The sequence below is a fragment of the Penicillium waksmanii genome (genome assembly GCF_028829765.1).
Source record: "Penicillium waksmanii strain IBT 27052 chromosome Unknown utg000007l:1.0-4314555.0:1.0-4317578.0, whole genome shotgun sequence".
In the NCBI taxonomy this organism is placed as follows: Eukaryota; Fungi; Ascomycota; class Eurotiomycetes; order Eurotiales; family Aspergillaceae; genus Penicillium; species Penicillium waksmanii.
The window spans coordinates 2192026-2218084 of record NW_026643253.1 but is presented as its reverse complement, the minus strand read 5'-3'; the positions used below and the strand labels follow the sequence as shown (position 1 = coordinate 2218084).

At 49.1% G+C, this 26059-nt stretch overlaps 10 protein-coding genes across 10 annotated transcripts; 4 read left to right on the top strand and 6 right to left on the bottom strand.

The window, feature by feature from the left end:
- Positions 1–20: 20 nt before the first annotated feature.
- N7481_007657 (uncharacterized protein) lies at positions 21–614 on the bottom strand (the record flags this gene model as incomplete). The annotated part of the gene is made up of 2 exons (XM_057266876.1): positions 21–389; positions 507–614. 2 exons carry the CDS (start codon positions 612–614, stop codon positions 21–23), a joined length of 477 nt encoding a protein of 158 aa, XP_057121077.1.
- Positions 615–2533: 1919 nt separating this feature from the next.
- Positions 2534–6378, top strand: N7481_007656 (uncharacterized protein; the record flags this gene model as incomplete). Its single annotated transcript, XM_057266875.1, has 5 exons — positions 2534–2615; positions 2674–3630; positions 3700–4205; positions 4266–6324; positions 6365–6378. The coding sequence occupies 5 exons, from the start codon at positions 2534–2536 to the stop codon at positions 6376–6378; spliced, it is 3618 nt and encodes a 1205-aa protein (XP_057121076.1).
- A 320-nt stretch (positions 6379–6698) lies between these two features.
- Positions 6699–7038, bottom strand: N7481_007655 (uncharacterized protein; the record flags this gene model as incomplete). Its single annotated transcript, XM_057266874.1, has 2 exons — positions 6699–6899; positions 6970–7038. The coding sequence occupies 2 exons, from the start codon at positions 7036–7038 to the stop codon at positions 6699–6701; spliced, it is 270 nt and encodes an 89-aa protein (XP_057121075.1).
- Positions 7039–7326: 288 nt separating this feature from the next.
- On the bottom strand, positions 7327–8377 carry N7481_007654 (class I SAM-dependent methyltransferase; the record flags this gene model as incomplete). Its single annotated transcript, XM_057266873.1, has 4 exons — positions 7327–7518; positions 7573–7756; positions 7821–7924; positions 7994–8377. 4 exons carry the CDS (start codon positions 8375–8377, stop codon positions 7327–7329), a joined length of 864 nt encoding a protein of 287 aa, XP_057121074.1.
- A 3487-nt stretch (positions 8378–11864) lies between these two features.
- On the top strand, positions 11865–14818 carry N7481_007653 (uncharacterized protein; the record flags this gene model as incomplete). Its single annotated transcript, XM_057266872.1, has 3 exons — positions 11865–13029; positions 13086–13774; positions 13829–14818. The coding sequence occupies 3 exons, from the start codon at positions 11865–11867 to the stop codon at positions 14816–14818; spliced, it is 2844 nt and encodes a 947-aa protein (XP_057121073.1).
- Positions 14819–15110: 292 nt separating this feature from the next.
- N7481_007652 (TFIIH/NER complex subunit TFB3) lies at positions 15111–16382 on the bottom strand (the record flags this gene model as incomplete). Its single annotated transcript, XM_057266871.1, has 3 exons — positions 15111–15939; positions 16050–16290; positions 16346–16382. 3 exons carry the CDS (start codon positions 16380–16382, stop codon positions 15111–15113), a joined length of 1107 nt encoding a protein of 368 aa, XP_057121072.1.
- Positions 16383–16663: 281 nt separating this feature from the next.
- Positions 16664–18499, top strand: N7481_007651 (prefoldin-like protein; the record flags this gene model as incomplete). Its single annotated transcript, XM_057266870.1, has 1 exon — positions 16664–18499. One exon carries the CDS (start codon positions 16664–16666, stop codon positions 18497–18499), a length of 1836 nt encoding a protein of 611 aa, XP_057121071.1.
- A 702-nt stretch (positions 18500–19201) lies between these two features.
- Positions 19202–21345, bottom strand: N7481_007650 (protein kinase IKS1; the record flags this gene model as incomplete). Its single annotated transcript, XM_057266869.1, has 3 exons — positions 19202–19353; positions 19391–21240; positions 21290–21345. 3 exons carry the CDS (start codon positions 21343–21345, stop codon positions 19202–19204), a joined length of 2058 nt encoding a protein of 685 aa, XP_057121070.1.
- An 840-nt stretch (positions 21346–22185) lies between these two features.
- On the bottom strand, positions 22186–24370 carry N7481_007649 (putative GTPase NOG2; the record flags this gene model as incomplete). Its single annotated transcript, XM_057266868.1, has 4 exons — positions 22186–22431; positions 22485–23030; positions 23476–24217; positions 24273–24370. The coding sequence occupies 4 exons, from the start codon at positions 24368–24370 to the stop codon at positions 22186–22188; spliced, it is 1632 nt and encodes a 543-aa protein (XP_057121069.1).
- A 476-nt stretch (positions 24371–24846) lies between these two features.
- On the top strand, positions 24847–25680 carry N7481_007648 (uncharacterized protein; the record flags this gene model as incomplete). Its single annotated transcript, XM_057266867.1, has 1 exon — positions 24847–25680. One exon carries the CDS (start codon positions 24847–24849, stop codon positions 25678–25680), a length of 834 nt encoding a protein of 277 aa, XP_057121068.1.
- Positions 25681–26059: the final 379 nt, after the last annotated feature.

The following is a 26059-nucleotide window of genomic DNA, read 5'->3' as shown; positions in this document are numbered from 1 at the left end:
TGTCTTTTGTATCTTTTATATTAATTGTAACGGGGCACTCGTCCACTCAAGTCAAGTCTCGTCCGACACATAGGGCACGTATTATTCCCTTCGTTGTCGCTCATCATCCATGTATTAATGCAGCCGCTGTTGAACCAGTGAGTACAGAATGGAGCAAGGGTTGTGATATATTCACCGGGTTTAACTTCCTCCACACAAATGGGGCAATCATCGCAAAACTCTGAGCCCATCTCGACCTTCTCGCATTTCAAAAAGCGAGCGATTTGCCGTTCTCGGGTTCTAATCTGATCAGCAAGGAATTGAGAGAAGATTGTTACAATACAAGACATGATATGCTCACTAACGGCAGCCTCTTCGCTTTGGAAAATAAGGATCCAGTTGTAGATAACCTGTGTAAGCTCAACGTATGTTAGATGAATAAAATGTCTATTTAGTCTCATCTGCTGAATGTATGCTGGGATACAACGGGACACACATCGACGCCCGTTCTGATCTGGCTGAAGTACCATCTCGGCCAGATCCCAAAGCTGTCGGTCGTAGTATTCTAGATATCCGTCGTTGTTTCTGGCCTGGCTCAGTGCACCTCCCAGCACGTGAAGGCATAGGGCTCGCATTTCGAGGGGAAAGCTGCGAAGGGGGGGCCTGACCAATCAATACATGTTCTTGGTAGCTAACAAGACTATCGAGTCGTCTGTTTTGTGAGAAGAAGGATTGATCTACATCCTCACCAATGAGCCTCGGCGTCATGATGCCCAGGGCTCGCAAACTTCGCATGTGCTCGGTCATGATGATTGAAGAGATGATACAGCTGTGGCTCAGGGATAGTACAACAAGCAGTCGAGCGCAAGTATCAGTGGTGTGGAGAAATATGACGAAAGTTGGGCTGTAATCTAGATACTTCAATTTCGTAGTTGGAATTGAAGCTCATTTTTGTGCTCGTCTCAATCCCTTTTGTTCATAAAGCAGCGAGTATACACACAAAGGAATGTTGGTTAATTCCAGAAACAAATTCCCCTGTGGTTCTTTGTGTTCCGAGGTTCGTTCAATCGGGCTTTGTTGTGTATAAAGGTAGATAATTGCTCTATGAATCTGAAACCTATTGTTCGGCCTTGAAAGGCCGAATTTTCTCTCTGCTCGAATTTTAATGGATATTTGGCAGCTGATTCAATTTCAAAGTTCCAAGGAAGTAAGATTCGATAATGGCATTTCCAATCATGCTTCGGGTTTCTGGCATTCACCTGACGAGATAATTATAATTCGGGCAATTATGGTCCGCTCCCTGGCCACTGACTGATAACCTTTAGAAATCTTGCTGTACTAGAATTTAGTAGGCGTCTTGAAGTCTACCATGTATGAAAGTTGTGGAATGATCAATTAAGATCTATGATATCATTCTTCTAGACTCTGGTAAATATCCCATGGATCAGCCGATCCATTAATGACACGCCATTCAGTATCATCGATAATATGATCATCACCCTCCCAGTCATAGTAACGGCCCCAAAATTCCATCTCTTCTATGGACCTATCATCAAGATTCACTTCAGTTCTGCACATTGGACAGCTCGGATGTGCAGACTGGATCGTTAGCCACATTATGAGACACTTGGTATCGAACCAGTGTGAGCAGAAATGATGTAGATATGTGACAATCGTTCCGGGCTCAACTGCCTCATAGCAAATCAAGCATTGATACAGAAACACCCGACGTCGGTTTCCATGCCGCAAACAGAGAGATGCTCTTTCAAACCCTAACCACATGATACAAGTAGAGAAGTTCAAAAAAAGTTAATATACCAAAAGAGAATACCACAAATAGCTAGAGTCACATACCACTGAGGAGGCATACAAAGCTAATTTCTGTAATATTTACAAGGTAATTTTAGAGAATCATCTAGATCTTAAACTAATCCTCGAGAATCCAGACTCTGGCTTCTTCATTCAGTGCAGGATTCAAATTAGGACTGCTCGTCGCTTCCTCTGTAACACAAACGAATAGGCCACTGCGAAGAATTCAAACAGATCACTTGACCAGACCGCTGAATTATCTCCCAGCGGTGCCCAATTGACTTGACGGCTATGTTTTCTTTGCCCTACCTCGGGTGTGGCTGGTCCCCATGAGATTCACTGACGTTTCTGCGAGGCAAAGGCATTATTTTGCACATTAACTTTAAGCTTGTTACAGTTTATTCTCAGATTATTGGCTTTTTTGATTATTTCTCTCTAAGGTTATTGGGTCAGTAGAGGGATGTTCGAATTCAGTTATACCTCCAAAGAGTCAGTGGTAATAAGAGGCTTTTTTTCTATGAGAAGCAGGTAGAACCGTAAGAGCAAATATGCTGGAGCTGCATAGCCACCACTCATTATGAGAATAGAGAGGGAAACAATCTAACAGCAGCGGGTATATCGGGAATATGAGAGAGAAGATTGGCTCTTTGGTTAACCTGGTCGGTCATCTGATTGCGGGGTACACTGTCAACTTGGCGGTGCCAACTTCCATGTCACCTAGCATCTACCCGATTCGAGTACTATCATGGCAACTAATATATCATATGACGGTCCTAACTCAGGGCTCCAAGTCGGACAGAACTATGGTCATATAAATGCACAGTTCTGTGAGTGTAGGAAAAATACGGCTCTAACAGAACATGGCTAATTAGTGTGGTTGCTCAGCACAATCGGAATCGTCATTAAACCAAGCGTGTCTACGGGATCTTCGAACGACTAGTCCTGAAGATGACAAAGACCGTATTGAACAAACCAACGGAGGGTTGCTCAAAGACTCATATCGCTGGATCTTAGACAACGAGCAGTTTAAACAATGGCAAGACAGCCAGAGCAACCGTCTCATCTGGATCAGGGGTGATCCTGGAAAGGGTAAGACAATGCTTCTGTGCGGTATCATCGACGAATTGACCCTATCGTTTGGGTATAATGCGAACATCTCCTTTTTTTTCTGCCAAGTTACCGACGTGCGAATCAATAATGCCACTGCTGTTCTTCGTGGCTTGGTATATTCACTAGTCGAGAAGCAGCCATCTCTTCTCTCTCATGTACGAAGCCGGTACGACCAAGCGGGGAAGGCACTATTTGAGGATATAAATGCATGGAATGCCCTCTCGAAGATCTTCACTGATATTTTGAAAGATCCGACCATACGGGACACATATCTGGTGATTGATGCGCTAGACGAATGCACAACAGATCTCCCTTTCCTTCTGGAATTGGTTGTCCAGGAATCATCTGCCCACTCGCACGTGAAGTGGATTGTTTCGAGCCGCAATTGGCCTAGTATCGAAGAGCGTCTGGATACTGCAACTCAGACTGCGCCTATCTCACTAGAGCTAAATAACGCATCTGTATCTGACGCTGTCCGAACGTTCATTCGGCATAAGGTTCGCCAATTGGGAGAAGTCAAAAGGTATAACGATAAAATCCGTGATACTGTTTATCGCCACTTGTCGTCAAACTCGCAAGGCACTTTCCTCTGGGTGGCCCTGGTTTGTCAAGATCTTAACAGAACATCGCGGAGACATGTCCTTAAGAAGCTTAAGGAGTTCCCTCCCGGACTGGATGCTTTGTATAGTCGAATGATTGATCAGGTTCGAAAGTCTGAAGATGCTGAGCTCTGTAAGCGAATATTGGCTGTTATGTCAATAGTGTATCGGCCTATCACTCTTGACGAACTGACCGCCCTAGTTGAAATACCTAATAATCTCTCTGATGACTATGAAGCGCTACTGGAGATTATCTCTATTTGTGGCTCTTTCCTGAATTTACGTGAGAACATTATTGTTTTCGTCCATCAGTCTGCAAAGGAATTTCTACTCGAAAAGGCGCAAATCGAGGTGTTTCAAGGAGACAAAGAAGCCGAACATCTTGCAATTTTCTCGCGATCTCTACAAACTATGTCCAGAACACTTCGACGTAATATCTTCGATATTAAGCTTGTTGGAACTCCAGTCGAGGAATTTACACAACCAAGTCCGAATCCTTTGGCACCCGCCAAGTACGCGTGTGTGTATTGGGTTGACCACCTTCGGGAAGGTTGGTGTGGTGAAGTCAAGGATCACAGCCTTGATGATGGAGGATGCCTGGATTGTTTTCTACGGCAAAAATATCTTCACTGGCTCGAAGTTCTCGGCATTTTAGGAAGCGTATCAGAGGGCATAATGGCTATGCTGAAGCTAGAGGACTTTCTTCAGGTGAGTGATTATGTAAGTTCCGAAAATATCTTCGACTTTTAACCAGAGACCGCCTTATAGACAAAGGGAACGTCACAGGTTCTTCTAGACCGAGTTCAAGATGCGTCCCGGTTCATTCGATACTACAGACAGGCAATCGAAAGCAGCCTCCTTCAAGTATACAGTTCAGGCCTTGTCTTTAGCCCAACCCAAAGTATCACGAAAATATGTTATCAGAAAGAGAAACCAGATTGGATTTTAAATAGCCCAAAAGTAGATGAGAGCTGGAGTTTATGTCTTCAAACCCTTGAGGGGCATTATGGATGGGTCAACTTGATTGCCTGGTCGCCAGATGGAAGCCGACTCGCATCAGCGTCAAATGATAAGACTGTCAGGATCTGGGATCCGGCCACCGGCCAGTGTGCGTCCACCCTCGAGGGGCATACTGGCCCTGTTAGCTCGATTGCCTGGTCGCCAAATGGAAGCCGACTCGCATCAGCGTCAGGAGATAGTACTGTCAGGATCTGGAGTCCTGTCACTAGCCAGAGTATATCTACCCTCGAGGGGCATACTGACCTTATCCACTCGATTGCCTGGTCACCAGATGGAAGTCGACTTGCATCAGCATCCCATGATAATACTGTCAGGACCTGGGAGCTTATTACAGGTAATTATGTGTTAACCTTAGAGGGACATAATAAATGGGTAAGCTCGATCGCCTGGTCACCAGATGGAAGCCGACTCGCATCAGCGTCAGGAGATAAAACCGTCAGGATCTGGGATCCAGCCACCGGCCAGTGTGTATTTACCCTCGAGGGGCATACTGACTTTGTTAACTCGATTGCCTGGTCGCCAAATAGAAGCCAACTCGCATCAGCGTCATGGGATAATACTATCAGGGTCTGGGATCCGGTCACTGGCCAGAGCATATTTATCCTCGAGGGACATACTGGCTCTGCCCACTCGATTGCCTGGTCACCAGATGGAAGCCAACTCGCATCAGCGTCATGGGATAATACTATCAGGGTCTGGGATCCGGTCACTGGCCAGAGCATATCTACCCTCGAGGGGCATACTGGCTCTGTCCACTCGATTGCCTGGTCACCAGATAGAAGCCGACTCGCATCAGCGTCCCTTGATAAGACCGTCATGATCTGGGATCCAGCTTCCCGCCAGTGTGCGTCAACCCTTGAGGGGCATGCTGGCCTTGTTAACTCGATTGCCTGGTCGCCAGATGGAAGCCGACTCGCATCAGCGTCCTTTGATAAGACCGTCAGGATCTGGGATCTGGCCAACAGCCAGTGTACGTCTACCCTCGAGGAGCATACTGGCTCTGTCAACTTGATTACCTGGTCGCCAGATGGAAGCCGACTCGCATCAGCGTCCCTTAATAAAACTGTCAGGATCTGGGATCCGGCCACCAGCCAGTGTTCGTCCACCCTCGAGGGACATACTGGCCCTGTTAACTCGATTGCCTGGTCGCCAGATGGAAGCCGACTCGCATCAGCGTCAAGTGATAAAACTGTCAGGATCTGGAGTCCTGTCACTAGCCAGGGTGTATCTACCCTCAAGGGGCATACTGATATTATCCACTCGATTGCCTGGTCACCAGATGGAAGTCGACTCGCATCAGCGTCAGGAGATAAAACTGTCAGGATCTGGAGTCCTGTCACTAGCCAGGGTGTATCTACCCTCAAGGGGCATACTGATATTATCCACTCGATTGCCTGGTCACCAGATGGAAGTCGACTCGCATCAGCGTCGGGAGATAAAACTGTCAGGATCTGGGATCCAGCCACCGGCCAGTGCGTATTTACCCTCGAGGGGCATACTGGCCCTGCCCACTCGGTTGCCTGGTTGCCCGATGGAAGCCAACTCGCATCATCGTCATGGGATAAAACTATCAGGATATGGAGTCCGGTCACTGGCCAGAGCGTGTCTATCCTTGAAGGGCATACTAGCCTTGTCAACCTAATTGCCTGGTCACTAGATGGAAGCCGACTCGCATCAGCGTCCCTTGATAAGACCGTCAAGATCTGGGATCCAGCCTCCGGCCAGTGCGCGTCAACCCTCAATATCTACTCTCCTCGCCTCCTCCAATTTGATAAAACCACGCCCAACCATCTTCATACAAACATTGGTAGATTAATTTTAGGATCTACTGGCCCTGTTGAGTCCAGCGCCTACCGTTTGACCTTTTCAGGAATATATGGGTATGGCTTAAGTGATGACTCTTCCTGGGTAACCTATAATGGATGCAACTTGTTATGGTTGCCTGCAGAGTATCGACCATCCGATCCCTCTTTATTTGCTTTATCTGCAACAACTGTGGCAATCGGTTGTTCATCAGGTCGAGTTATATTCTTCGCGCTCTCAGAAGATAATCCACCATCTAGGGTATGAATAGCATTTACGTCATTCTAAAGCTACTTTGTTCTCTCCTTATCCCATTTTCACTAGCCACTGAAATCTCGTTGCCTTGTTCATTAGGTACATGTATTTATGCCGTGGATCTCACTGGTGATGAAGCCACCAGTATTGTATAGACAACTGGGTGGAAATACGCGCAAGGCTTGCCATTCTGAGCTTGAATATAATCATCTGTTGGTCGATGTTGGCACTTACTGTACCAACGCCCTCAATTTCCAGATCGCCAAGGTACCACCACCCCCGCAGGAACCAGCAAGCCCCATAGTCACGTGCAGTTCCTAATAGCTTTTGACTAAAAATTATTTCATCTGCTCACTGAGCAAAGGGGTGAGCAGGGTGAGTATGGAATGCAAACTCGTTCTTCGAAAGTGACATCCTCACCAAAGAGTTTACTGAGAGTAACAGAGGCCCAATTCCGAGTCATGGTGGCAGATTATCAGGAGTATTCCTCGACCCGTGTTACTTAGGAAACCAGCTCTTTATATACGGTGGAGATGTCATATTCTCTGAGTAGGATTACCGATATCTCGGATTTAATAATACTAGATCTCGTTCAATGTATTCATTGAGCATCGCCGAATTTCATCCTCATCCCTCGCTCTCCCTTTCAGACTCCTTATAACAATGGTCTTTGTATCACTTCCAAAGAGAGATTGTCCGCTAATAATAGTTGGGTTTCTTTGTGCAGCATCAACGGGACCAACACAATTAATTATTCATTCAGATTTGCTTGTCTCATCCTAAACGCAAGTATTTTTGGAAATTGGGTAAAGTTTCTTGCGGCATGCGGTCTACCTGAGTCTTGAAAGGTCTCGTCAAAATTCGTCTCTTCCAGGGCATCAAGTACCAATCCATTTTTGAAGAACGGTGCAAATAGCTCCTGCAAAGGGCGATGAAAGCTAAACTAGATGAAAGTTAATACAAAATACAATGTTGAACGAAGATTGGCTCTTCATACTGGAGGCGGTGACTCTGTATTCTCGGTAAAGGGCAGCTGTCTAGCTGGGGGGACATCGAAGTATTTTCTCATAACAATTGCTAGATCAAACTCTCTTTCACCGGTCCGAGGATTCTCATGAACCGTCAATTGCCGGTCGGCACCTGACGTAAAGAAAATAGGATGCAGTAGCGTAGCCACGAAGCTGGAATAGTAAATCTTTGAGCGGTCTAGAAGATTAGAAACTAGTTTCTAGGGGTTAGACTTACCACCCATTCTTTCGTAGAATCTTTGGCAACCCCGCAGCAAGAGGTTCAAGATCCGGAATATCCATGAGAGCCATATTCATGGTTATCACGTCGAATCCTTTGTTCTGGCCTTTGAGTTAGTCGACTCATGACATGGGTGAAAGGATTCCGAGATATAATCGATTTCAAATTACCATATCAGGATGACTGGAAATCATCTTCTTCCATGACTCGTTATCTGTCACATCTAAGATATCAAAGGCGATCTTGCCTTGTGGAAGCTGGCCCCGCTCATACCAAAGGGCGGTACGAGCGCGCGCTCGTTCTAGCATTGCCTCCGATCCATCTGTTGCAAGTACAGAGGCCCCTTCTTGAGCTAGCCACCGAGCGACGAGTCCATTTCCTGTCGCAAGATCCAAGCCCCGAGCTTCGGGACGAATATTCACCAACCTCTTTAGAACTGGAAGCTCCAGGGCGGAAAAGTATTGATTGCCTTCGTCGCCCATCCCTTCATCCCAGGCTGCTGCCATAGCCTCCCAGTGCAGTAGCGGGGAACTTCCGGGCGCTTTACTTTCCATGTTCTGGAACAAACGCTTGTACTCCGGAGTTGATGTGAGGGTAACAAAGCGAGAGGGAAAAGATTCAACTTAACAAAGCACTGATTTTGCCGAATACGAACATGGCTTGGCAAATGTATTGTACATACTGTGCGAGAGCATCCAACTCCGAAATGAGTCAGAATACGAGCTAAAATCTGAATGACGTATGTGCTTTGATTAAGTATTAAAAATTCCAGAGATTATTTCTACGGTATCTACAGCGTTGGAGAGGTGGATGAAGCAAGATGAAAAATTTAAATAAGATTCAGTTATACTACTACTAGAATGAGCAGAATAAATTCCAAAACTGGAAAAGGTAGGAAAGGGTACTATAAGAGCTATGAAAACAGGCAATGACTTACTGTTCCTCAAGGACAATGTGAGTACGGCAAGCCGGGCATAATTTTCTTCCCGAGTTCATTCTCAACACATAATGAATGCATCCGGTATGAAACCAATGAGAACAGAATGGCTCTAGAACAGTAACTTCCGTTCCAGCTTCTACTTCTTCTCGGCAAATACCACACTCCCCTACCTGCTCAGGTTCGAGTAGGTTTTCAATGGGCCTACGAGTCAGGTCAGAAATTGAACGCTCGATTGGATTTTGCGGATTCTCGATTGGATCCCACTCGAACGGAGCGTCCATGTATTCTAGATAGGCTGGCATGGGTGGCAAATTTCGGCAACGAAGCCAGCTTGCAAATGAATACATGAACCACTCAGAAAGTCCAAAATCCAGCATATAGAACATAACTCTCATTCTATCAACGTATAACCGAAGCACTATTTGAGGCTCTGTGCTTCTTTCTTCGACTCTCATATCAACCAGTCTCTGAAACTGCTCCAAGGTGGATGCCGACACGTTTCTGAAATCCAAGTCCTCAACAGCCCATTCAAGCAAATTCCAAATACGATATATCCACCACTCGGTTTTCCAATCATCGCACTGGCACTCGTCAAGAATATTGTCTAGCGAGCTTTCAAATGCCTTACGAAACTCAAGGGGCACAATAGCCAGACTAGGATTCGCTGGCATTGCCCTCCACCTGATCTGGCTAATACGCACAACCAGTCTATGGGTTCGCTCATCATATGGTTCTGTGAACCAACTCTCCAACTCCTCCAATGTGTCCGATGGTACGTACCAGGGGTCTACGCCCCCAAAGATCTGTGATATAGACTGGCCCATAATGAAGACTTAAAATGAATACCTCTCGAGATTCTGAAACTGTATACAAGTCGTCATACAATAGGGCTGCGATAAGCTCTGAGCCCCTGCTTTAGCTGATGAGTGGTTTAATGGCATGAATCTTGAGGAACTTGTATGCATTTATAGACCTCGAGATTTGTTCTTTCTGCTTGTATTTAGTTGGAACAATAGCCTTTGTTTACTTGGGAGTTCTAACTCGCCAAAGAAAAGGCATTTAGGTAGAAAGGGTTTACGAAATAAACAATAAGAAAGCAGTCAGTTTCAATAAAAAGGGTTCAAAACAAAGGGCTCATATTTCAACACTCAAATTTCTCCTTTTGTATTGGCAATGCTAGTTTACCTTCTTTTTAGGGGGCTTCTGGGTGCTCCCATGCTGAAATCAGCATGGATGCGACTTTAGGGGCGACAATGAAGATGTTTTCCAGCAGTGGATTGTATTGCTGCTCCATCCCAACTATACTACATTGGACCAATGTCTTCTAGTATTGGCTAAACAAACTCTACGGGGCTTCCATTTACGCAACCGGTAATTCAACCCTTCAAAGATAGTCGATGACACTAGAAAGGCTGATAAATTCCCACCTAAATCACGCCGAAGGATCCTTTACCGAGGAATCGACTGATACAGAATTTCCTGCCATAGTATGGAACGGTAAGAATATTATTTATTTGACAAACTGAAAACAAGCACTGGTCTATTCTAGTATAAACCCATCTGACTACTCAGCAGCTTGAGTTTGTCTTCTTACTTGCTCAACGGTCCGGTCAATGACCTGGCGAAAGCAATAAAGAAAAATATCATCGCTCTCAGGTACTTTATAGCCAAGTGCCTCTGATGGTGTGTCTTCGTGGGAATCTTCGTGGGAATCTTGAGCTGGCCTAGTCTGCATCCGGCTTCTTTCCAGACGAATCCCACACCATATGAGCGCGGGGATCAATGCTATGAGAAGTATCCCTGCAATTGCTATGCGTTAGCTTCTATTGTTTAAATGTGAAATCCTACTGTCTTGCTTTATAACCAGCAGACCCGTACCGTCAAGGTGCACTGAAGGTAGCCCTGCAATTATGATATCTTAGCTTCTGTGAAATAAGTGTGAAATTCCACTGTCTGGTTCAGGTCACTAGAAGACACGTACCTTCGAGTTCCACTAACAAGAAAAGCAGACATAAAAGGGGGACCATGGTTGTGAGATGCGCCATGGCGTTCGATTCGGTCTATAGCTATAAAGCGTAGGTGTATAAATGCCGAAGTCGCTAGAGGACTATACAATCAAGGCAATTGAGGACGATGAAAATGAAGATTGATATGATTTCTTGCGAGTAATAATTGGGCTATGTTATATTTCCTGTTGCTCGAGATGTCTTATGCAACCTTGGAAGGATTTAGAGAAATGTCTCTGTTCAAAACGATGGCGATCCCCGCATCATTGACCACCTAGTGGCTTCGTATCCAGCCGAGACTTTCACGGATAGTCACAAAGGTATGCAGGAGCCCAAAAATGGCAATGTCCCGGTCTGAGTCTGTTAAACAAAGCACGCTTGATCCACAATTGCATTTTGTCTGAGAGCGGAACTCACATCATTATTTCGATATTCAACCTGGGCACGAGATGTGGATCTCAAGTATCATCTGGTCTTACTTCCAAGCCTAGGTATCGAGTGGCGTACTATGTATCATTTGCCGAAATGCCGTCAAAGTCGCTGCGTTTCAGAATTTGTTAATTCATGGACAGAGATAAGGTTTTCCATATCATCAAGAGCGGCTTCTTGGGTAATTCTACGTCCAGGTGATACAAGGAGTATTACTAGTAGTACTAGTAGTGGTAGTTAGGTGCTATACGTTCAAATTAACCCAGTGCTAGATGATGGGCAGTATACACAAAGGATGTACAAGGTACTTCCAGTTGAAATATATATTGCAGACCGCTGCGGTCTAAAGATGTAAAACACTACTAATTTCATGGAATTCCTGTCCCAGCAATCAAAGTACGCTTTGAATTACTATTAAATATACAAATTATCATATTTTCAGCCCATGCCATTCTTACTCTGCTCCATGTATACTCCGTACTTCACCCATGGATGCTCTTGTATGGAGGTGGGGCCGAGGGTGAATTGTGATTGGCCCGCGCGCCCCAAACATTCCCGCGCCAAAACAAACCTCCCAGCCACTTCAAGTTCAAGTGTTGTTGTTTCTCCATCCGATCCTCCCTCCCATTCACCCTCACCCTCACTTTCAAGTTCAAGTTCTCGATCATGCCTCGGGACTTGAGTCTTACTATGTCGGATTTTGACCCCGAGCACGAAGCTCTGGCATCGACACGCGAATTCCACATAGACGACGAGCCCGACTTCGCCATCAACACCTCCACCATCGACCGCGCCTTCCCCGATTTCTCTCAATTATCGCCATCGGACGAAGACGAAGTTCAAGCCGAGGACGAATTCTCCGATCACAGCTTGTCCATGGAACTTGGCCGCGCCGCTGGCAAGCCTCGTCGCGTGGATGACTCGCGCGACTCCATCATGAGCTTCGAAAACAGCGTTCGATCTTCTTCACCCGCCGTGCGTGTTGAGTACCCGACTCCTCAGAAACAGCCTGTTCGCAGTAGCGCACGACGCGCTGTCAGCGAAAACCTACGCAAAGACGCCCAATTGCGCCGGGCAACACAAGCTCAGAATCAGAAGGAAGCGATGAGCCCTCAAGTTTCCAAATCCCAACAACGCGACCAGCGTCGTTCTCTGTCAGATATGCACGCCAAAGTGCGCGAATCATACGATGGATCCTTCCTGGGAGATGAGCGACCCGTTCAAGCGCCGACCAACTCGCGATCGACGCGTTTTGCTAACCCTAATCACTCCCACGAGATTGCTGAAGCCGTGGAGCGTGCGTCTCGCGAAGCTTACGCGAAGGAAATGCGCAAATCAAGTGGCCACAGTAATGCAGGAACTCCCCGCAAGACCAGCTCGGCACAAGCTCAGCAGAAGCAGAACAACACCATGGGCGACACCATGACTCGCAACTCTTTCCTCCTTCCCGACCTCCCCAACATTTCCGAACTTGTATCTGGAGTCTATGAAGACGGAACACCTGTCTTTCCCCGCCAATCAAAACTCCGCTCTACCCGATTTGTGTCTCCTCCCCACGACCAGACTGATGTCTCGTTCACACGTCAGCACTTGCCTCTTGACGCTGTCCCCATCCCGGACGACGAGAAGGCATTGTTCGTGAACCTGCGACTGTTGCAGGATAAGGTTGCTGAACTATCAATGTTCAAATCCGATGCGGAGAAACGACTGGAGAACTACCGTGTCGAAAATGCCGCTCTTAAGGCGAACCGATCTCGACACTCGGACAAATACGAGGCCGATGAAGGCGATTATAAGAAGGGCTCGAAGCGATCTGCCCATGAGAACCAGAGTACGTTCACCAAAGGAATCTGTTACAATATTACCATCTCACTAACCGAGTTTCAGAGCTCGAAGCAGCCAATGTGGCGTTACAAAATCAGCTCGACATCGCCGATCGAAAGGCACAAGTGCAGGAGGCCGCGGTCAAGCGTATGAACCAAGAGCGCGAATCGGCTATCTCACAGCTTGGCGTTGCCTACCTCGAGACTCGCGAACTCAAAGTTGAAAACGAAGGCTTGCGACAAGAGAACATGGACCTCAAGTCTCAACTATCTCGATTTTCCTCAGGCAAGACCCGGGAGCAGGATACCGGGGACTCGGAAGCCCTCTCGAGCACATCTGAGGTTGACGATAGCCAAGTATACACAGAGCGCAGTGGTGATATGAGTCGCAGCACTCGCGATTTGACTTCCCGCAGTGCACGATCTAACCCCAAGGGCAGGCGTCAAGATGACTCTCGTGCGAAGATCTCGACCCAAGTCGACAAGGAGATTCACCGTCTAGAGAGGGAACGGGCTGAGGAGGAGCTCTTCTCTATCAACGTGCCAACCCCCAAGCGCACATCCGGATCTAAGAAGTATCGATCAGATGCTCCTCGCGTGTCCGAGTCCAAGAGCTCCAGGAAACAGCCCAATACCAGCAAGCAACGTGTCAAGCGGGTCATTCTGGAAGACGTGAGCGAACCGTTGGAGGCAACCGAACAGAGCAGGGCGCCATCCGACGTTGATGAGCTGACCTTGCTGAGTGTCATTGACGTGAGTTGAAGTTCATTACAATCGTCATAATATCCGCTAACAATTACTTTACAGGAGAATGAGATCTCTCGACTCCGGAGAACACTCGAGGAAGAGAGATTGCAGCGCAAGCAGCGTCGTTCAAGTATCCCGAAGGACTTGACAGCAAATGAGACAGCCAACTCGACTCGCCAGAGTATCCTCAAGACATCTCTTCCCCGCAAATCTTCTCTTCGCGAACCCAAGCCCTCCATCCCTCGACCTGCATCGGCGACTGGCGATATTACTTCCCGATCAGTAGCGACAACTGAAGGTGATGATAGCCTGGTCGTTCCTACCGCCGAACGCCATCGCCGCCACTCCGACCATTCTGTTGCTTCCGTGGCATCGCGCAAGAAGCGTGCGCCGAAGGAAGACATGACATCTGCCTTTATTCTTCCCGACATCACAATGAGCCATGCAAACTTTGCTGCCAGCAACCCATCCCGCCTCCCCGAGTCGGCCCAACGAGCCCTTGACGACATCGCCCAGCACAACGGCAAGAACTGCACAGTTTGTAAAAATGTTCTGCCCAACGATGGCCAGTGTGATCATGAGCCCATCAATGTTCCCCAGCCCGTTCCGGTGTCTGAGCGCATGCCCGAGCCATCTGTGCATAACCCCGAACCTACCATTCGGCCGTCCCAGCCACCAGCCGTGGCTCTCGCCAATGTGCTGAAGGCTCTGGAAGACGAGCTCTCCCATCTCAAGATGCAGCTTGCCGGATACCAAAGTGCATACAACAAGCTAGACGCATCTATGGCCAAGCGCCAGCGCAAGTCGCTAATGGAGAAGGTCGAGACCTTGATGAGAGAAATTGATCAGAAATCCGACCAGATATACGCCCTCTACGACGTCTTGGAAGACCACAAGACTGGCAACCATATTACAGAGCAAGAGATGGAGCAGACTCTTGAGTCGATTGGTATTGATGTGACCAAATCGGTGGATTTGGATGTGGAAGGAGAATCTGAGCTTCCTTGGGAAGGTATTGAGAGCACTGCCGAGCTGACTGGTCGGGCATAGTGCCAACCAAATTGATTTTTTCGATAACCCCTGTAACTCGTGTTTTTGGCGTGGATATTCAATGCATATGCTTTTTTAAATTCAAGTCTTGTTTGGCGTTCGGCTCATTGAAGCGTGGTCTATAGTGTGTAATAAAATTGATTCCAGCGAATGCAGACAGACTTGTTCATTTCATTTCATCGAGTAGTTAGTAGTTATAGTTAACTAGTAGTAAATAAATAATATTGCTGCATGTGAAAAAAGGACGCCGCCGCTATGCTACTATATAGTATGATGGATGGGATCTGAGCAATTATTTTCCACTGACGGCAGCAATCGCAGCGCCTTCAGTGGCCGTTGGCTGAGAACTCTTCTCAGCTTCACGTTTCGACACTTCCTCTTCAACAAAAACACCCAGCCCCGCAAAAGCCTCAAGCATAGTGCGCGAGTAATACTCATGCAGATCATACCCACCAGCCGAACCCTGCACATTCTGGCGCTGCCGCTCCAAGAACGCAGAAGGATACGACTCCTGCAAAGTGAAGTAATCCCTCTTCTCGGGAACCAGCCCCATAAACGGATCGTATGGTTTCTCCGGCTCAGGCGTCTTGATCTTCTTCAGACCCTTAATCAAGCCCGAATCCGCGGTGCCCGCAATCTCAGAATTGGACAGCGGCGTACCGCGCTTCGTCTCACTTCCCCGCAGCGCAGCTTGCTTAAGACGAATGCGCTCCTCTTCACTGCGCCGCGCAGACGATTTCTTAAGATGCACTTTACTGCTTTCCCTCGCGATGGCATTTGCGTCCGCCGTAGTACCAGATGCAAGTCGGGACAACATGTCCTCTCGTCCGGCCTGGAGCTCACGGCGCTCGTTCTCGTATTCCTGGCGTGCGATTTGGCGGCGGCGTTGGGCTTCTTCTTGTTCTAGGGTCATGCGGGCTTGGAAGGAGGTTGCTTCTTGTTCTTCGAGGGCGAGGTTAACGCGGATCGATTGTTCATTTTCTGTGGCGTATTTTGCTAGTTGGGCGTTTGTTTTTGCTTCGTTGGTGCGGGAGACGAGGTTTGCTATTATTTCTTCGCGCTGTTCGAGGAAATCGTCGTAGTTGAGTTTTGTGTCGAATTCTTCTTCGCGGCGGTTGAGACTGTAAAGTGAAGAATAGCTTGTTAGATAGGACTGCAGTATGATAATGACATGGGATGGAATGAAATGAAATAAAATGAAATGAAATGAAGGAAGAGAGTGTCGGCGTACATTTGCATCACCCGTCGTCGAATGTCTACCTCTCTCTCCACCCCGATGTCTTCAAAGGTCTGCGCGCGGAAACGGTTTTTGCGCAGGGTTTTGCGGCAGCCGGCGACGGGGCAATTTGATGGACCGGAAGAGAAGATGCGGTCGACACAGGATTCGCACATTTTGTGGTAGCATTCTGGGTTGATGAGGAAGCGCATGTTCGGGTTGAGATACCGTGAGGACTTGCAGACGGGGCAGACCTCTATTCTTGTTAGTTTGGGGGAATAAAGATGGCAAGGGCTCATATGTGGACATACCGTCTTCATCCCGGCGGTCGATCCCCTTGGATGCCATGATGAGGGTGGTGGTGTGGTGTGAAGTGGTGTGGCGATGGGAAGAGCGGAGAGACGTAGTCAAGCTATGGAAGTTGATGGAGGCGATAAGATAAGACTCATCTCGGCCCCGCTTTTTTTCCGGCGCCTCCCACTCTTTTTTCTCTTCCTTCCGTCTGCTCTCTTCTGCTCTCTTTTCTCTTTTGCATCTCCGACACTCCTCCTCACCTCTACGCCGTATAGGAGAAACCTGTATATTTATGTGATACTGATATACGAGCCCCTTCTCATACCTTCTCTATCATGGGCATTCCCAACCCCGATCTCGGCGCGCTCGAGCAGCGCCGCCTCACTCTCGAAGACAACATCCTGCAGCTCCAACAGTCACTATATCACTGGAGAACTTGGGAAGCCGAATACGATGGAATTCGCGAGGAGATTGGAGCTCTCGACAGCGGTGCTTCGACCGAAGACTTCTTGGAGGTGGGACGCGAGTTTGGAGGCACACTGGTGGACCAGGAGGAAATGCAGAAGATTCTTGGCTCCCAGGGCGTGTCTAGGTCGCGTGGACAGGTCGTGGATCTCCTTGGTCGGCGAATCGACTACGTGAAACAGAATGTTGCTACCATGGAGAAAAGACTACAGACTGCTGAGAATGAGTTGCACGCGCTGGATGAGCAGGACCAAATACCCATCGAAGGTGGCAACGACTTTCCCATGCGGGAGATCATGGAAGAGCTGGATGAAGAGGGTGAGGTCATCTCAAGCACAATCAACACCCCCGGTGATCAGGCGCCCCAGCTCCTTGACGTGTTGAAGCAGGTTGGTGTTCAGAACATTCCAGAGACTCAGCAATCTACCGAGAACCCAGACCCCGCGACTGCAAGTACCGCAGCAGGTGATAGGGCAGAAGAAGCGCCGACAGAGGTCTCTGTGGCCCACGAAAACCATAACCACTCCCTGGAATGCCCTGTACATACCCCAGAGGCAAACGACGTCGTGCCAGATGACGATCCCGATCTGGAACGACCTGTCTCCCTCGTGACAGCCGAAGACCGTCAACAACCCCCTGTCACCGATGTCGACGAATCCCCCGATGAAGCGAGGCTACGCCGAGAAATGCTTCAGTATGGGATCGACGAGGTGGGTGCCATTGTCGCAGAGCTGGAACTGGACGAAGAGGGAAGCGAGTTCTCGCTCGACGATGACGAAAATTACGACTTCGACTCAGGTGAAGAAGAAAATGAGGATGTATACGGTCGCTCACATACCGTGCTGTCTGAGGAATATCACCAGCAGATGCGGGAGTTGGAAGCCAAACTTAATGCTCGTGGAATGTACAACGTTGGCAAAAACACCGAATCTCTACCAGAGGAAATGCGTCAGGATATCGAGAACCCTCCATCTGCGCAAGACCTTCAGCAAATTGGCGTGGAGTCCTCCGACAAGGGCAAGAAACCCAAGAAGCGGGTTGCTTTCGCCGAAGATCTTGATATTGCACCGGCTGCTGATCCCACGCCCGTCGCCGAGAAGAGAACACCTCCCACAAAGCAGCCTGATGTCACTGTACTGTCGGATGCCATCGTGGAACGAACAAACCGCGCCCCGGACGTTCAACCATCCACGAACAATGCCCCCAAGAAGGTCTCGCGATTCAAGACTGCACGGGCAGCTGTGCCATCTTGCAATGGACTGGACTCCACTCCGGCTGAATCATCTCTGAAACCTTCTAAGCCATCAGAACCTGGGTTCGCTCGCAAACAAACCAACGCCGTTCCGGCAAGCAACCCTCCAGCTTTGTTCCCCGCCACTCCAAAGGAACCCAAGCCATTTTCAGCCCCAATTACGGACATCACCGAAACCTCGTCCAGTCCCCAGCCGCCCGAAGGCAAAACCCTGGCCGAGAAACTAGTCGAACGCGATGTCGTTTCCGGTACTGCCGCTGCTCCTGAACTAGATGAGCTGGATGAGGAAATGCACCGCGGTCAAATTGCCAGCGAGTTCTTCAAGGCCCGCAACCGCAAGATCCAGGAACAAGGCGGTTTTATGGACGAAGAACAAGACACGGAATACGAGATCCGTGAGGGTGAAATCGAGCCCAGGCGTATCAGTAAGTTCAGGGCTGCTCGCATGAAGTAATAACCCGTTGGGTTTGATCTTCGCCATGGCCCTGATTTCTTCATTTCGGCCCATGTGCATTCAACAATTTATACCCAATATAAACCGATTCATTATACGACATTCTTTGTTTGTTTCTCCGTTTGCGCGTAGATTTGACAAACACCCTCTCCCCCTTCCCTTTCTACTGTATTTCTCTCTCCTTTCTTTCCCTTCCTCTTCTCCGCGCTAACAGGAATCTCGTCCGTCATGGCTTTTGCCACGATGAGTGGTCTTACCTCTCAATGGTATTACTACATAACAAATTCCAAGATCAAAATATGGGACAATTCTCTGTCCGGGTATTCCTTCAGAGCCCCTGCCATAGAACGCTCTGCCGAACTGCAGAATTTGTGTGTATGGTGTCTGCATGGATACCTACGGACATTTTTTGCAGGGACGCGGGGCCGGCGGGGATTCCGAATCTGTTGAAACGCGGTTATTTTAACGTCCTGACATACTTCTGAATTTTGTTTTTGTAGATGACTACTACTTCGTACTAAGTCGCGAAACTAATTCCAAAAGAATAATACTTGATTCATAATATACCTTGCTACCTAGTACGCCAGGATCCAAACTCATATTGCACGATCGTTACTGCGTTCAAGTTTCCATGGACGGTCATGCAAAACATGAGTGTAAACATAAATGGGGTACTACTACTAGTAGTACTTATTCCCACCATCAGAGTGAAGACCAAGGCGAGGTATCACCATTCGAATCCGCACGCCAAGCGCAAAGAACGCCAAACCGCATCCCAATACCGACGACAAGAATATGCGCGACCAATGCGGATATTTGTAGCCGGACGTCATGTATACCAAAAGTAGCGGCTGCTAGAAGGACGAGCGGGTATAGAACCCATGCATTTACCGCTAGCGGTGAGCAAGGGTGGAAGGCCGAGACTACTTTCAGTAGGAAGAGGGAAAGTTGTAGACCGGGTGAGGAGATAGAGGTCAGGATGTCGAAGTGTGGAAATCGACTCGGGGGGGGGGAGGAGATGTTGTGGGCGGACGGGGGAGTGGGATCGGGATGGGGTTGGGGTGTCTTCGTGTGAGGGTCTGGATGGTGAGACTGGTGGTGAGGTGGTGGAGTATCGCTGTTGGCGAACGATTATGTTTCGATCTGGACTCATTGATGATGGTGGATTCTCGAGACCTGCGTCTTGGTCTGGTGTCCTGCTGCTTCCGGATCCGGAGCCGTTAGAGTCGAACATTGAGTCCCGACGATATGCTAGCTGGCTGCTGTGGGCGGGGAGCTTTTTCGTTGGCGATAGAGCTCGTTCCATTGATGGCTGTGGGCTGTCGGCCGGGTGGATTCGAGGCCCACCTGGGAGATCGGGACTCACTGAGCTGCTTCTTTTGAAGCGGAAGCTTCCAGTGGCACCGGCTTGTATTCCGTTAAGAACTTCGTCCGCAGTTGGCCGTCGGTTGGGGTCCACAGCTAGTAGACGTTCTAGGAATGTATAAAGTTTCTCAGGAAGATCGGGTCGGCGTCGGCGTGCGTTGTCGAATCCGGTCCAGCCAGTAATTTCCGCCCGAAGCTGATCGAGGTCCTCATTTTCCTCGTGCACTATATCGGCGCTGGCATAGGGGAGTTCGGCGAAGCAAAGGAAGTAGAGGATCATTCCGAGGGAGAATATGTCTGATTTGAAAGAAAAGTTGCCGAAGGGCCCATCGGGGAAATCCTGTCGAAGCACCTCAGGTGCGCAGAATGACACAGTTCCAGTTGCGCCTGTTGATTTCCGAATTGCGTTCTGCTGCTGGACTTCGCCGAAATCACTCACAAGCACTCTGATCCCATCACTCGTGTCGTGGAGAAGACAATTGTTAGGTTTCAAGTCGCGATGAATATACCCATTCATATGGAGATGCCGCAAGCCCGAGGTTATATCTCTGAAGAAAGAATATATTTCATCCAGTTGGAGAATCCGTGGGCCACCCAATCCAGCCCGTGACTCAGGTTCCCCTCTCGATTTGCGCCTAAGTCGATCTTTGAGTTGCTGTGCAGTGGTCGACGTCTGTACGGAGCCGTATATGTAATTATGTAGATCGCCCGCGTTGCAGTACTGCTGTAAAATGAAGGCGCATGCCACCGGCGGGCCGAATGTGCTGATCTTGGCATTTTCCAGCCACACATGTCGGTATGAGACTAGGTTCTGGTGCGAAAGATGTTGTAGTAGTTGTACTTCGCCAAGTACTTTTTCCAACCATTCATGATCGTCGCCGACGGGTACACGTTTGCAAGCATAGTGACCGAGCGAGACCCCATCTAGCATGTGCTTAACAAGAAGCACAACACCTTTTCCACCCTTGCCAAGCTCCTTTTCCTCGACAAAGAATCGTTTGAAGTAGTCCTGACTGAAGGCTGCAGAGGAGATACCCTGAGGCGGCGGTGCCTGTGCCGGTGCCGGTTGTGAGGGAGCACTAGTGATACCGCGTGGAAGGGCAGGTTGAACGAGGCGGCGGCGAGGCGATGGAGGTCGTGAGGAACTCGCTGAGCTTGGCAGGCTATTGTTTAGCATACGGAAGTAGTTCGGGTTCACGAATTCCGCCTCTGGGTCCTCAGTTCCACGATGTCTGCCTCTACTGCTGTCTCGCATGGGGCGGTGGCACCAGGGACAGTCTGAAAATTCCAGATTGCCCTCATGCGCATCTGCGGCATTTCGCAGAGCTAACTGCTGGGAATCACGGTCCAAAACCACGACCGAGTCATTGTGTCGGCTAGTTCGGGGTCAGTCATGAAAGAGAATATGATGATATGGTGACCTACAGCACAACATCAAGGTTCCCACCATTATAAGGGATCATAGACATGTCGTCCGGCATAACTGCATGAACATTGCGGTGAGCAGTAAAGCCAAGACGAAGACGTAATCCAGGAGCGCGTGTAGCTCGGATAAGAGAGATGACGAGGTGCTAAGGAGACCCCCACTGAAAGGCGGGCGGTGTGCCCCGGACGATCCGTGAACCGTGGAACTTGCTGCTTTAAAGTAAGTCGTGGTTGACAAAGATACTCTATAGCTCGGCGAGTTGAATCCCTTGAGAGTAACTAGCTCCAGATTCATCTCCTGGTAAGTATCTCAGCATATGTGTAGCTTAAATACAATGAGTGGGTGATGCAGGACCTGAACAGTACTAGTAGGGCAGCAAAAGTACTACCCACTGTTCACTGGCATGGTTGGTCAATTGTCAATGGCACCTGGGTAGATCTACTAGGAGCACAGAATACTCATACGCAACTTGAAGGTCACAAAATACTAGTAATTATAGATAGAATATTTTCATTGGATTCCTTAGAGGATCGGGTATCTCATGTGGGACCAGCTCGTCGCGATCTGGTCATTCGATGCCAGACTCGGGCCGGACTCGGCTGGGTCAGTACCAGGGTAGGCCTGGCTGGCCATTGATGATCTTGGGATCATTTCGGATTGGGTTGGCAATCCGGGAACGTGGCTGTCGACAAAATGCTGCTGATCGGGCGTTTCCACCCGGTATCATACAGATGTCAGACACCTGGGCCCTTCCACAATGGAGATGAGCCCAGCTGGCAGTGGGGGTGATGGGCATTCATGCATGCTCTGTATTTCAAGAGTCGCAGGCCATGTTGCGGTGACAAAAGTCCAAACACTGGAAAATTGGGATTGCACCCGCGGTGTCACAAGGCGTTCAATCCTCCTCACCACTCTCGACATCGCTGATCTCCAGGTTGGCAATGGAGTCGTTGTCACTATCGTTGCCACCTTCGTTGAAGCCTTCAAACTCGGGTCCGGAAGAATCAGAGGCCTCGGCGTCCTCGGCGGGCTCGTCGGTCTTCTCATTGATCTTGCGCTTGCGTCCCATCTCACCCAGACGACCTTCACGGCCATCCTTTACCGGCGCCTCCTTCTCCTCCTCGCCCTCGGTCGCAGCGGCCTTGGCGGGGGAGTGAACCAGGGGATCTTTCCACGTAGGAAGTCATTGATGACCATCTTTGCGACACCATCCAGGTCAGGCTCGCCACCCTTCAGTAGACGACCACCCTTCCGAGCCAGGCGGCTGAGGAAATCAATGGCATCAGAAGGTGCCTTGATGCAATAGGTGCGCTCCAGATGTTGGGGCTGGACACGACGGAGAACAGCGGGAATGTACTGTTCTGGGTTGTGGACGTTCTCCACACGGCAGACACCACGAAGCAAAATGTCCTCCTCGGTGTCATTCTGGTTGGGAGGGACCACACCAGGACAGTCGATAAGGTAAATTCTCTTCATGAGGGTAACGTACTGCCACACCTTGGTTTCACCGGGAATGGGAGCAACGGTGCAGACCTTCTTGGCACGAAGGGTGTTGATGATGGAAGACTTGCCCGTGTTGGGGTAACCAATCAGACCAACGGAAATCTGCTTACGGTCGGAGTGCAGAGATGAAAACTGTCGAAGCAGTGTGATCAAAGAACCCTTGCCGAAAGAGTTGTTGATTGAGGCGTGCATTGCGAGAGTTGGGTAGTCCTTGGACAGGTAACGGACCCATTGAGCCTGGTGTCGGATACAAGTTAGTATATTGTAATCAAAACACAAGATGAGTGAGAAGGCAAGAATGTGTGGGATGTTACTAAGAGTTCTGCCACCAAGCCACCAGAAAAAGGCAGAGGCAGAACTCTACTCAAAAACAAAACACGGCTGTCCCTTGCGACAGGCCTTCAAGACGAAGACCAGTCAACCTAGCTTCAGAAAGAAATTCGGTGCGGGAAAGTGTCAATCTACCAAAGCTGTAACAGACAGACCTCCATTGAGCAGAGCAACGACATGAGTCGTAGGAAGAAGCCTTGACTTAGCGATGGAACGGCGTGAATGCCGGACGAAGAAAAGCAAAAAAAAAAAAAAAAAAAGGGGAAAAAAAAGAAGAATAAAACGCTCGAAATTGACAAAAGAGGCCGGGGGTATGAAGAAGTGGGGGAAATTTGGTAGAGTCGAAACTTACAGCAATCTTGGTTGGGACGAGATCACATTTGTTCAAGACAAAGATGAGATGCTTGTGAGGAGCTTCGTCGTGAACGTATTTCTCAACGCTGCGGCAGCGAGTACCGTCCGGATCACGGGCATCCAGAACGTGAATGATCACATCGGAGGAATCAATGACCTTGTAAAGCTCGTTCCAAATACGCTTACTCTGACCCTTGGAGAATACAGACTCTCGGGCAGTAGTGAGAGAGACCTCTACAGTTGAGCCAACATCACTTGCAACGATGGGGGTTCCATCGTCGTTGGTGCCGTTGTCCATCTTGTCATTGTATGATTTGTGCAGGTCGGCAGTGGAGCCAGCGAGGTCCTCCAGAGAAGCGACACCAAGCTTGACACGCTTGCGCTGAGCCTTGGGTCCAAAAGTATCGGCGAATGGGTTGTTCTCAACCTCCATCTTGGCCTGATGTTGCTTGAGTCCGTTCACGTTGTCATTGTCCCGAATTAAGCTCATGGGCAGCTTGTTGGTCTTGAGAAGAACCTGGTAAGGATCCGCGGCACGCTCGGCGACAGCCTCACGGAATGAAGTGAGTGCCTCTTGTGAGATCACTCGGGTGTTACCGAACCATTTACGGTTGGGCTCGATGCGACCGACGGGAGCATCGCGAGATTGGAAAGAGGCAGAGACAGTGATGTCTCCAGCAGCGTTGCGCCTAGGTTTACCATCCTTGAACATTTTCAGGTGCTTCGCCTGCTTCGCAGTGCTGCATTTCGTTAGGAAAAGGTGACCCAATGACCTCTGACCATAGCTAGACATACCGATAGAAGTTTTCACCTTTGGTCGTGACATTGCCCATGCCATCGTCAGGCTTTCCCTGCCGCACTTTACGTGCGGCCTCCTTCTTTCCGGTACCCATAATGAGGTTCTCCTTAAAAGTTAGGAGGTTAAAAAAGGGGAATGACCTTGTGAAGAAAAATTTCAAAGGCAAGACCAAACACGAGGAGTGGTAGAGCGCGGAAGAAGAGGAGGAAGATTTCGGCGGACTATTTTTTTTTTTTCTCTGGGGCGCTAAGGCTGGGTCCGTTGGTTGACCGCCCTGACCACCCTCACCGCCCGGACTTTTCTGCTATCCAGCACGTGACCAGATGCCAAGCACGGCCCTTTTTGGCCTGACATGATTTGTTTCTGCCTGAAAACTCACAGACCGCTTGGATTTTCTTCCGGTGCTTGTCCGCGCATCCTCCTTTCTGGTGCAAGAGCATTCCATTCCACCTTGTCCTATTGATTTCCTGGGGCACTACTAAGCACGACTGGGTCAATTGCACAAATATCTTGGATTTTACCTCAAGAGCTGTCGCAAAATGTCAGCTCTTCGCGTCACCCGGGCTGCCAATGTGCAGGCCCGCGGTTTTTCGACCTCTACCAACCTTCGAGTCGGCCCCGAATCCCCCCCATTACCTCGACATTCCTCGCATTATCCAACCGAGCAACCCCGTTAAGCACAAGGTTAAGGGTACACTGCCCGTGCCTCGCGAGATATTCCCAGCCCGTCGTGCCGACAAGCCGTCACAGCAATATGTCGACGCCGTGTCACCCTCCCGAACAAAGAAGCCGAGCCGCGCATCGGACGAGCTGGAACGCGAACAGCAACTTTTCAAATTGAAAATGGCCGACCGCCGACGTAGCCATCTCCGCGAGAGTCTGAGCATCCTCCACGAGCGCAAGGTCGCAGCGGAGAACACAATGGTCACCCGCAGCCGTCTGACTCAGGAACGCCGTCAGCGCATTTTCAACCAGCCAGAACCCGAAGACGAGCGTCTGACACGGCCATCCGTCGTGGCGGCCATGCTCGCCCCCAACGACACTTTCCTTCGAGACGCCGGCCGCGAACAGCGATTGGCCTTTTCCAAGGCTCGACTCGAGGCGAAGCAAGCTCAGAAAAAGGCTCAGCATCAAGATGATCTTCATTCGCTGTACATGCATGCGCGCACTTTCATTACATCGGAGGAGCAGCTGTCTGCGGAGATCGATCGGGCGTTCCCCGATGGCGAAAACGTGGACTGGCGTAATGACCACCAGCCTGGTGAGAATGTGTGGAACCTGGGCGCGCCCCCGACTGTCCAGTCTGCTGTTAATGAGACACGGAAGAGTGAGACTGCCCGCTGGGATGTTACCCAGGACCGAGTCAAGAAGCTCGGTGAGCAGATCACTGGTGGCAAGATCTAGTGAGGACCTCATGCCATTGTACAATATTCAAGCTATCTATCGCATTTTGTTTCTCCGCATCTGTATTGAGCCTTGAGAGGTTGTGTGAAATATATTATTGGAAGAATTTTACTGTTGAAAAGGTTGATATGTTCAAGTTAGGCTTGTTTCTTCACTATTTCCCCATCGTGCCTAGTAGGTGGTATTCTGGGCATCCATTACCATTGAACCGAAATCAGCCTGAGGGAAATGTTGTTCAACCTTGGAAAAGCTTAGCACAACAAATGCCCCGATGGATTCTTAATACTATTAGCAGTACTAGTACGTAATATTCCAAAAAAAAAAAAAAAAAACTTGAATGCAGGTTCGGCTTTCGAACAGTACATAGCTCTACTGCTAG